This window comes from Sorex araneus, chromosome X (assembly GCF_027595985.1).
Source record: "Sorex araneus isolate mSorAra2 chromosome X, mSorAra2.pri, whole genome shotgun sequence".
Classification (NCBI taxonomy): domain Eukaryota; kingdom Metazoa; phylum Chordata; class Mammalia; order Eulipotyphla; family Soricidae; genus Sorex; species Sorex araneus.
Genome location: NC_073313.1, coordinates 51,762,516 through 51,774,429, shown reverse-complemented (window position 1 = coordinate 51,774,429; position 11,914 = coordinate 51,762,516). Strand labels below are relative to the sequence as shown.

The 11,914-nt window shown below is 41.2% G+C and overlaps 1 protein-coding gene across 1 annotated transcript; it reads left to right on the top strand.

Moving 5' to 3' along the window:
* Positions 1-8,752: 8,752 nt before the first annotated feature.
* On the top strand, positions 8,753-11,003 carry LOC129399961 (prostaglandin E synthase 3-like). The gene has a single exon (XM_055121774.1). It carries the CDS (start codon positions 8,928-8,930, stop codon positions 9,492-9,494), a length of 567 nt encoding a protein of 188 aa, XP_054977749.1. The 5' UTR covers positions 8,753-8,927; the 3' UTR covers positions 9,495-11,003.
* The last annotated feature ends 911 nt before the right edge of the window (positions 11,004-11,914 follow it).

Sequence of the window (11,914 nt, the reverse complement as noted above, 5' to 3'; positions counted from 1 at the left end):
ACGTGCTGAGTCACAAAACATACCTCAATAGAATCAGGAAGATAGAAATTGTATCAAATATCTTTTCAGACCACGATGCACTGAAGATAGAAGTTAATCACACACAGCCACGGAGAACCAAATCAAACACCTGGAAATTAAACAGCTCAATGTTGAACAACGAGTGGGTTAGGAACAAAATCAAAGAAGAAATCAAAAGATACCTGGAAACAAATGACAATGAAGACACGAGTTACCAGAACCTATGAGTTGCAGCTAAAGCCGTGTTAAGGGGAAAAATTTATAGCTCTCCAAGCATTCCTCAAGAAGGAAGAAAAGGTCTACATAGATAACTTGACTTCACAGCTCAAGATCTTAGAAAAGGACCAACAAAAGGAGCCCAAACCAGGCAGAAGGAAATAAATAACAAAACTTAGAGCTGAAATTAACAACATGGGAACCCAAAGGACAATCCGAAAGATCAATGAAACCAAGAGCTGGTTCTTAGATAAAATAAACAAGATTGATAAACCATGAGCATGACTCACAAAGAAAGAGAGGGAGAACCCTAATACACCAAATCAGAGATAAGAACTAGGAGGTCTGCCTCACAGCTTGGAAACTGGCCTCACATTCTGGGGGAAAGGCAGCTGAGATAGAGAAGGGAACACCTAGTAGAGGATGTTGGGAGGGCCAACTGAGGTTGAAAGATGTGTGCCGAAAGTAGACTATAGACCGAACATGATGGCCATTCAACACCTCTATTTCAAACTACAACATCCCAAAGGAGAGAGAACAAAAGGGAATGCCCTGCTGTAGAGGCAGGGTGGTTGGTGGGGGTTGGGGTGGGGGTGGTAGGAGGGGAAACTGGGAACACTGATAGAGGAGAATGGGCATTGGTGGAGGGATGTAAACGATCACTCTATGACTGAAATCAAACATGAAAGTTCATAAGTTTGTGACTGTACCTCATGGTGATTCACTAATAAAAAATACAAAAAATAAACTGAATCAGAAATGGAAAGGGAGACATCACAACAGAAACCAAAGAAATTCAGAACATATTCAGAGACTAATTTGAAAGTCTGTATGCCACAAAAGAAGAGAACCTAGAAGAAATGGATGAATTTCTGGATTTTATAATCTCCCAAGGCTGGATCAAGAAGATATGGAATACCTGAATAGATCCATTAATATAAAGGAAATTGAAACTGTAATCAAAAATATTCCCAAAAGTAAAAGCCCAGGTCCAGATGGATTCACTAGCGAATATTTTCAAACATTTAAAGAGGACCTATGCCAGTCCTTCTCAAGCTTTTCCAGGAAATTGAAGAAAAAGAAACTCTCCCAAACATTTTCTATGAGGCTCATATCTCCCTAATACCAAAAACAAACAAAGACATCACAAAAAAGAAAACTACAGGCCGATATCCCTGATGAGCATAGATACGGAGATTCTTAACAAAATATTAGCAAATAGAATTCAACAACTCATCAAAAAGATAATACACTGTGACCAAGTGGGATTCATCCCAGGATGCAAGGATAGTTTAACATTCAGAAATCAATCAACATAATCCATCATATCAACAAAAGAAAAGATAAAAATCATATAATCATATCAATAAATGCAGAGAAAGCGTTTGACAAGATTCAGCACCTGTTTATGATGAAAACTCTTGCCAAAATGGATATCAAAGGAACTTTCCTCAATATAGTCAAAGCCATCTACTACAAGCCTATGGCAAAGATCATCCTCAATGGGGAAAATCTAAGAGCCTTCCCTCTAAGACCATGGGACGAGACAAGGATGCCCACTCTCACCATTTCTGTTCAACATAGTACCGGAAGTACTGGCAATAGAGATTAGGCAAGAAAATGATATTAAGGGCATCCAGGTAGGAAAGGAAGAAATCAAGCTCTCACTATTCGCAGATGATATGATACTATATTTAGAGAACCGTAAAGCCTCTACCAAGAAACTCCTAGAAACAATAGACTTGTATAGCAAAGTTGCAGGCTATGAAATCAATAACCAAAAGTCCATGGCTTTCCTATATGCAAATAATTAAAGGGAAGAAAGTGACATTGTAAAAGCAATTCTGTTCATAATCGCTTCTCAGAAAATAAAGTACCTCAGAATCAGCTTAACTAAGGAGGTAAAGGAGTTGTACGAAGAAAACTACAAAAACCTACCTCAAAAAATAAAAGAGCACACAAGGAAATGGAAAGATATTCTCTGCTCATGGATTGAATGAATTAACATTGTTAAAATGGAAATGCTCCCCAAATCATTGTACAGATTCAATGCAATCCCTATAAGGATACCCACGACATTCTTCAAAGAAATGGATCAAACACTGCTGAAATTCATATGGAACAACAAACCCCTAATAAATAGCTAAAGCAATTCTGGGGAAAAAGAAGTTGGGAGACATCACGTCCCAACCTCAATCTCTACTGCAAAGCAGTAATAATTAAAACAGCATGGTACTGGAACAAAGATAGAGCCACAGACCAATGGAACAGGGAGGAATATCCTTGTACACACCTTCAAATATATGATCATCTAATCTTTGATAAGGGAACAAGAAACGTGAAGTGGAGCAAGGAAAGCCTCTTCAACAAATGGTGCTGGCAAAACTGGACAGCTGTATGTAAAAAAATTGGCTCAGATCTCTACCTAACACCATGTACGATAATCAGATCAACATAGATTGAAGACCTCAACATCAGACCAGAATCCATAAAATACATTGAAGACTAGGTTGGCAAAACTCTCCACGACATTGAAGCTAAAGGTATCTTCAAAAATAACACTCCGCTGGCCAAGCAAGTGGAAACAAAGATTAACAAATGGGACTATCTTAAACTAAGAAACTTCTGCACTTCAAAACAAACAGTGACCAAAATACAAAGACAGTCAACAGAATGGGACAGGATATTCACCCAATACCCATAGGATAAGGGGTCAATATCAAGGATATACCAGGCACTAGTTCAACTCTACAAAAAGAAGCTATCCAACCACATCAGAAAATGGGGCGATGAAATGAACAGAAACTTTCTCAAAGAAGATATCCGGATGGTCAAAAGGCACATGAAAAAATGCTCTTCAACACTAGTCATCAGGGAGATGGAGATGCAGATTAAAACAACAATGAGATATCATTTCACACCACAGAGACTGGCCCACATCCATAAGAACAAAAGCAACCGGTGTCGGTGTGGATGTGGGGAGAAAGGGACTCTCCTTCACTGCTGATGGGAATGCCGACTGGTTCAATCCTTTTGGAGAACAGTATGGATGATTCTCAAAAAATTAGATATTGAGTTCCCATTTGACCCAGCTATACCACTTTTGGGAATCTATCCTGGAGAGGCAAAAGAGTATAGTAGAAATTACGTCTGCACTTGTATGTTCATTGCTGCACTGTTTACAATAGCCAAAATCTGGAAAAAACGGAGTGCCCAAGAACAGATGACTGGTTAAAGAAACTTTGGTACATCTACACAATGGAATACTATGCAGCTGTTAGAAAAGCTGAAGTCATGAAATTTGCATATAGGTGGATCAACATGGAAAGTATCATGCTAAGCGAAATGAGTCAGAAAGTGAGGGAGAGACATAGAAAGATTGCACTCATCTGTGGAATATAAAGTAACAGAATGGGAGATTAAAACCCAAGAATAGTAGAGATAAGGAACAGGAGGTTTACTCCATGGCTTGGAAGCTGGCCTCAAATGCTGGGGGAAAAGGCAGCTCAGATAGAGAAGGGGACACCAAGTAAAGGGTATTTGTAGGATCAGTTCAGGTTGGGAGATGCGAACTGAAATTAGACTATAGATAGAACACAATGGCCACTCAATGCCTCTAGTGCAAACTACAACACCCCCAAAAAAGAGAGAACAAAAGGGAATATCCTGTCACAGAGGCCAGGTGGGGTGGGGGGAGGGGTGGGGTGGTGGGAGGGATACTGGGATCATTGGTGGTGGAGAATGGGCACTGATAGAAGGATGGTTACTTGATCATTTTTTGACTGAAACGCAAGCAAGAAAGTTTGTAAATCTGTAACTGTACCCCACGGTGATTCACTAATAAAAAAATTTAAAGAAAATAAAAGGAGGCAGGAAAAGGGCAGAGAGAAACAGATAAAACTTTGGATTATTTATCATTCCTTTTATGATGCTCTTGAATTAAGAAACCACACATATTTTTAAAGTTTTTTTATTAGTGAATCACCGTGAGGTACAGTTACAGACTAACAAACTTCTGTGCTTGTGTTTCAGTCATACAAAGCTCGAGTACCCATCTCTCTACCAGTGCTCATTCTCTACCCCTGATGATCCCAGTATCCCTCCCAGCCCCCCACCCCCTGACCCAACCCCACCTCTGTGGCAGGGCATTTCCTTTTGTTCTCTCTCTCCTTTTCAGTGTTGTGATTTGCAATAGAGGTATTGAATGACCATCGAGTTTGATCTATAGTCTACTTTCAGCAAGCGTGCATTTCCCATCCCAAATGGGTCCTCTAACAACACTTTACCTGGTGTTCCCTTATCTATCTGAGCTGCCTTTTTCTCCAGAATGTGAGGCCAGCTTCCAAGCTGTGGAGCAAACCTCCTGGTACTTAGTAGCAGCATATTATTCCCTGATAATGCATTTGGACAAAGGATGGTTACCTAGTACTTTCAAAATTCCCATTCTGATATTTTTATTCTATTTGCCTTTTATGTTAAAATGCTGGTTGAACTGATAATGGCCACTAATCATCTGCCCCCTCACCAAAAATGAGATACGAAAAGTGAATTAGAAAATGAAACAAAGAGAGAAACAGGGACAGAGAGAGGTAGAAAGACAGAGATAGTGAGGAACAGACAGAGACAGAAAACATGACAAAGAGACAGAAACACAAAGACAGAGAGTAAGACAGAAAGACTGAAACATAAAGTAAACAAAGTTAGACAAGGTGACAGAGACATGCACATAGGCAAAAATAGAGAAAAATATGTTTTTCTATAAACATACAGAAACAGAAGAGCAAGGGAGACAGAAACAGAAAGACAAAGAGTCATAGAGAGACCAAGAAACACAGAGATGATGCCAGTGAGGTCCCCGGGTGACTTAATATTATAAAGGAGGGAGATGGCATCTTCCAGAGAAGGCGATTTGACACTTTCTCCCAATCTGCCTCTGACACCCTGGAACTGGGACTGATAAAGTCTGGGTGGAATATCCCTACACACAACCCCAAATGTATGTGCATCTAATCTTTGATAAGGGAGCAAGAGATGTGAAGTGGAGCAAGGAAAGACTCTTTAATAAATGGTGCTGGCACAACTGGACAACCACATGCAAAAGAATGGGCTTAGACCTCGACCTGACACCATGCACAAAAGTGAGATCAAAATGGATTAAAGACCTCAACATCAGACCACAAATCATAAGGTACATTGAAGACAAGGTCGGCAAAACCCTCCACGATATTGAAGAGAAAGGTATCTTCAAAGATGACACGGAACTAAGCAATCTAGTAGAAATAGAGATCAACAAATGGGACTACATTAAACAAAAAGCTTCTGCACCACAAAAGATACAGTGACCAGAATACAAAGACTATCTACAGAATGGGAAATTTACACAATACCAATCAGATAAGGGGTTTATATCAATGGTATATAAAGCACTGGTTGAACTCTATAAGAAGAAAACATCCAACCCCATCAAAAAATGGGGCAAAGAAATGAACAGAAACTTTCCCAAGGAAGAGATACGAATGGCCAAAAGGCACATGAAAAAGTGCTCTACATCACTAATCATCAGGGAGATGCAGATCAAAACAACCATGAGATACCACCGCACACCACAGAGACTAGCGCACATCCAAAAGAACAAAAGCAACCGCTGTTGGAGAGGATGTGGGGAGAAAGAGACCCTTCTACACTGCTGGTGGTAATGCCGACTGGTTCAGCCCTTCTGGAAAACAATATGGACGATTCTCAAAAAATTAGAAATTGAGCTCCCATTTGACCCAGCAATACCACTGCTGGGAATATATCCCAGAGAAGCAAAAACAGATGACTGGTTGAAGAAACTTTGGTACATCTATACAATGGAATACTATGCAGCTGTTAGAAAAAAGGAGGTCATGAATTTTGCATATAAGTGGATCGGCATGGAAAGTATCATGCTAAGTGAAATGAGTCAGAAAGAGAGAGACAGACATAGAAAGATTGCACTCATTTGTGGAATATAGAATAACAGAGTAGAAGACTAACACCCAAGAATAGAAGAATAGTAGAAATAAGTACCAGGAGGTTGACTCCACGGTTTGTAGGCTGGCCTCACATTCTGGGGAGAGGGCAACTCAGAGAAGGTATCACCAAGTATAATGCTGTTGGAGGCCATGCGGGGGGAAGGGTGATGCGGGCTGAATGTAGACTAGAGACTGAACACATTGGCCACTCAACACCTCTATTGCGAATCACAACACGTAATTAGAGAGAGAGAACAAAGAGGAATACCCTGCCACAGTGGCCGGGTGGGGTGGGGGGAGATGGGATTGGGGAGGGTAGGAGGGATGCTGGGTTTATTTGTGGTGGACAATGGGCACTGGTGAAGGGATGGGTTCTCAAACTTTGTATGAGGGAAACATGAGCACAAAAAAATGTATAAATCTGTAACTGTACCCTCATGGTCATTCACTAATTAAAAATAAATAAATTAAAAAAAGAAAATGTAAAAAAAAAAGCAAGTAAGTAGAAAAAAAAAAAAAACGTCTGCGATGAGCGCATGCCTGGCACAGACCTGAAGTTCCGCCAGGCCCACTAGGTGGCCGTCAAGACACATCAACATCCACATCAGTTAATCCCTGCCACCCGAATTCTCGAATTCTCGAATTCTCAGAAAACCCTGGATTCAGGCAGGAGTGAAAGGAAAGAAAAGGAAAGTCAGTCCTAAACCTTACCCGCGCCTTTTGGGTCCTTCCTCTTTTTAACAGGAAAAGAATTTCAGGAGGAGGTGAGCAGTAAAGAAAAAAAAACATTTTTATTTGGAGGTTTTGAGGAAGGGGAGGGAGGCAGAAAGAGAGAAAGAGAAATGTGCTCAAGAGAGAAAGGTGGAGTGAGTCCCAGTACATATTCCAGCATTAGATATGAAAGTATATAAAAGTACACATCTTAAGAGGGGAGATGCCGGTGACACATATGCTCAGCTACAACACACAGGCAGCCCGTGGAATTGGGCAGCATATCACATGCTTTCTTTGTTCAAGTTGTTTTTTATAGGGTTTCTCCCAAGCTGCCCCATCCCTAGGTATGAGCCTGTTGCTAGGGTGGTTGTCAAGGGGGTAGAGTTGAGAGCAGTAGGTGGTCTTTTTTGAAATTCCTTCCCTGGCCTTTGTTCCTAGGGAGCTTCTCTCAGCGTTGTCGGTATGGGGTGGAGGAGGTGGGGGAGGGGGAATCCAGATGCTAACTCCAGGTAAAAATCTTATCACACCTTAGTTCCTGTGTCACCGGGTAGGCTTTTTGCAGGCTTGGGGCTATTGGTTTTTATTACTTCCCAGGAATTCCATTTCTTTGGGGCCCTTCCCTATCTACCTGCCTTCCTCAGAGAGAAATGGTGAAAGACAAAAACAGAGAATAAAGAGAATAAATCAGATGGAGACACAGGGAGGACAGAGACAGAGGACAGAGAGAAACAGAGACACAAATAAACAGTGTCAGAGAGAAATTCAGAGACAGAGGCAGAGACAAGGGAGACAGAGAGGCAGACAGAAAGAAACAATGATACACAGAGACAATGAAAGAGAGATAAAGAAGAGAGATACATAGAAAGATAGGGCAGAGACATAGAGAAAAGCACAATGAGAGAGATGGATAAAAGCAGATAGAGTATGACAGAGAATCAGGGAATGAATGACAGAAACCCAGAGAGATAGAGTCACAGAGAGATATTGAGAGACACAGGGAGAGAGACATAAAGAGACAGATGCAGTGACATAAACACGCAAAGAAAGAGATGGATAGAGACAGAGACTCAAGGAAACCAAGTCAAGGATAAGACAGAAAGAGTAACAAAGAGACACTAATAGAGAGAAAGCAGTCACAGACAGCAATACACATGGAGACGGAGACACAGAGAGACAGAGACAGAAAATAGAGTAACAGAGACAGAGTCAGGGACCCAGTGAGTAAACTGCTTGCCTTGCACCTGGCCAATCAGAGTTGGTCTGCCAAGCCCACCAGGAGTAAGCCCTGAGCATGCCCAAAAACAAACAACCAAACAAAAGATCTTAAGCAATAGTCAGATAAAGAAACAAATAGGGCAGAGAGACAGAAACATGGACTAAGAGAGACAGATACAGAGATAAAGAGAGATGCATATAGATGGAGACAATCAGAGATGTTGGGATAGTTTCTTTATTCAATTATCTGTTTTTCAGTATTTGGGTTCTTTCCCAATTTTGGCTATTGTAAATAATTCTGCAATGAATATAGGAGTGCAAAGGTTTTTCTGCATTGTGTTTTTGGGGTGGGAGGGAACCTGGGGATATTGGTGAAGGGTAGGTGATAGAGGTGCTGGAACATGTATGCCTGGGACTCAATCACGAATAGCCTTGTAACTTTGTAACTCACTGGGATTCAATTTTAAAAGGATAAATGAATAAAAGAGTCATGGGAGACACTTTCGCCTGCTCCCTGGCAGAAGGAGGAGCCACTGACATTGCGCAGTGCATTGTGGGGACCCAGGTCGAGACCGCAGCCACCGTCACAGTCCAGCCGCCATATCCCGCAGCAGCTGTCAGACTGATCAGTCGCAGCCACAGCTGGTAGCTGTCAAAGCTCGCAGCCACTGCCGCCACCGCCGCCACCGCCGCCACCGCCGCCACCGCCGGCAGCAGCAGCCGTCTTCAGGGAAAAGCCGGCGAAGACCGGGAGAAAACTCCGCTATGACCACCCAAGCCGGGCGGGAGTCAACTCCGCTGCGGTTGCCGCCGGAGAGGCACGCCCACCGCATCCCCGCCACGTTCACCGTGCAGCCGGCTCCTGCGAAATGGTATGATCGACGAGACTTTGTCTTCGTTGAGTTTTGCGTTGAGGATAGTAAGGATGTGAATGTACTATTTGAAAGCTCTAAACTGATATTCAGCTGTGTTGGAGGGAATGATAATCGTAAGCGTGCCAATGAAATTGAGCTTTTTCGCAGTATTGACCCACATGGTTCCAAGCATAAGAGAACCGACAGGTCAATTTGCTGTTATTTGCGAAAAAGAGAGTCTGGCTTGCCCTGGCCAAGGCTAGCGAAAGAAAGGGCCAAGCTTAACTGGCTTAGTCTGGACTTCAGTAATTGGAAAGATTGGGAAGAGGATTCGGATGAAGATCTGCCTAGTTTTGAGCGTTTCTCTGAAATGATGAATAGCCTGGCTGGTGAGGAAGATATGGATTTACCAGACGTATATGAAACAGATGATGATATGGAAGAAAGTGATGATGAAGACGCACCTGATCTGGAGTGAGGAATATTGTCATCACCTGAATTTGAGAAAGAAAAAATTACTTTTCTGCAAGATTCAATAACTGAGAGAATTCCTGAGTTGGTAGCTCTAAAGGCATATGCTGTATTTGTCTCCTTACCCGATGTATTCAACCTGTTTGCTTTTTACAACGCTTCACTAAGGGTTGATGTCTACTATTGTATGGGGACAGTTTTAATCCACTAAGGCAATAGCCTTCCTTATGCATGAACATTTCCCAGATTTCTCTGACACTGCTGAAGTCCTTGGCAATTGATGTAGTAGTTGTGACTAATAAAACACTTCAAATTTACTACATAAATGGATAAAGGACACGATAAGAAGCTCTTTAGGACAGAAACCTGATTTCAAGACATGGACTCAAAATGACTGAAACAAGTTGGTTGATTCCTTAAGCTGATAACCTGTTGTTTCTATCTTTCAGGATTGTTTCACTGAAGTGTTACTTAAAAATTCATTTCACATTATTGCATATAAATAATATCTTTTCAATGTTCCAGATGTACCTCTGTGAAAACTAGTGAATTTCCTGCTTACATGGTTTTTGAAGCTTGTACATTTGCTACTGCTTGAGCCTTAAACTTTTACATTTGTTAGTATGGAGGATAAAGAACGACTGTACACTGTTGATTGAGAGTCTGTATAATTAGACCAAATTTGTATTTGCACTGTCAGTATGGAAAAAAGTGAAAAAATGTTAACACACTATTGTATTTCTTATTTCTCTTTGTTTATTAAGCTTATGCCAGAGTTGAAAACCTCAGTTTATATTCATGATAGTGTGGAATTTTAAAAAAATCTACATTTTCTATTAAACTGTTGCAAGATCAAAGGAAGCAGTGGAAGAGCAAGATAGAAAAGAAAGATACAGAGATAGAGTCAGAGAGATGCAGGGAAACACACAAAAAGAAAGAGAGAGAGAGACAAAAGCAGAAACATAGAATCTCACAAAGAAAGAGACAGAAAGGGTAAGATAGGGAACAAAGAAGGAAAGAAAAAAGAAAAATGAAAGAAAGAAAGGGAAGTACGGAAGGAAATAGCACAAGGAAATAGATAAAGAGAGGAGACTGAAAGACACAGAAGACACAGAGAGATATAAAGTGAAGAAAAGGGAGACACTGAGAAAGAAAGACAGACACATAGGGAAAGAGAAAAGAGACTAAGATACTCAGAGAACAGAGAGAAGGTCATAGATGGATTGAGGGAGACAGAGATGGACAGAGACAAAGAGAGGGAGATGACTGTGAATGGGAGGTTTTTATTTCTCCCTTTTCTACTTCATTGTTTTCATACACAAATGTCATTATTTCTCTGTAGTGATTTTGTAAACTGTCCACTTCACTGTGCAAGTTTATTGTTACTAGGATTTTTTGGATAGAATTCTTATGGTTTTCTAAATATCTGTGTTATCTCCAAAAAGTCAAGTATTTGAAAATTAGCTTAAAAGCATATAAAATAAAAATACTATAAAAATAAAGAAGACACAAGGAAATGAAAATACTTGCCTTGTTCATGGATTAAAGTGTGTAATATTATCATAATGACCACAGAAGAAGATTCAAGGCAGTCCCTATAAAAATATCCCAGGGCATTTTAGAGACATAGAGCAAATGCTATTGACATATATATGAAGTAATAGAATCCTCAAATAGCCAAAACAATCCTAAGTAAATGAAGGTGGGAGGCTTTACCCAATATGAAATTATAATATAAAGCTGTAGCAGTTGAGACACATACTGTGGTACTAGTATGACAAACTCTCAGACCAGTGGAATAGAATTGAGAGTCCAGGGGCCAGAGCTAGGGTACAGCTGGTGATGGTGTGTGCCTTGTGCTCCGCAGACCTGGGTTTGATTCCTACCATACTATATGGTCTCCCACATCCAACCAGGAGTGATTCCTGAGTGCAGGGCCAGAAGTAAGCCCCAAGCATAACCAGGTGTGTCCCCTAACTCATCCCACCCCCAAATTAAAAGCACATACATAGATCCTCAGGTATATGGACTCAGGTATTCTTTGAAAAAGGGACACAGCAGGGGCTGGAGCAATAGCACAGCGGGTAGGGCGTTTGCCTTGCACGCGGCCGACCCGGGTTCGATTCCCAGCATCCCATATGGTCCCCTGAGCACCGCCAGGGGTAATTCCTGAGTGCAGAGCCAGGAGTAATCCCTGTGCATCGCTGGGTGTGACCCAAAAAGCAAAAACAAAACAAAACAAAACAAAACAAAGGGACACAGCATATGAAGTGGAGCAAGGAAAGCCTCTTCAACAACTAGTGCTGGGAAAACTGGACAACCACTTGTAAAAAATAATTTTAGACCTCTGTATCACACCATGCACAAAAGTCAATTCAAAATGGATTCTGGACCTCAATAGCAGAATTCATCGTTTAAAATATATGG

Bases quoted from the DNA above. Each gene is read 5' to 3' on its own strand.
- LOC129399961 (XM_055121774.1), top strand. From the start codon at position 8,928: ATGACCACCCAAGCCGGGCGGGAGTCAACTCCGCTGCGGTTGCCGCCG.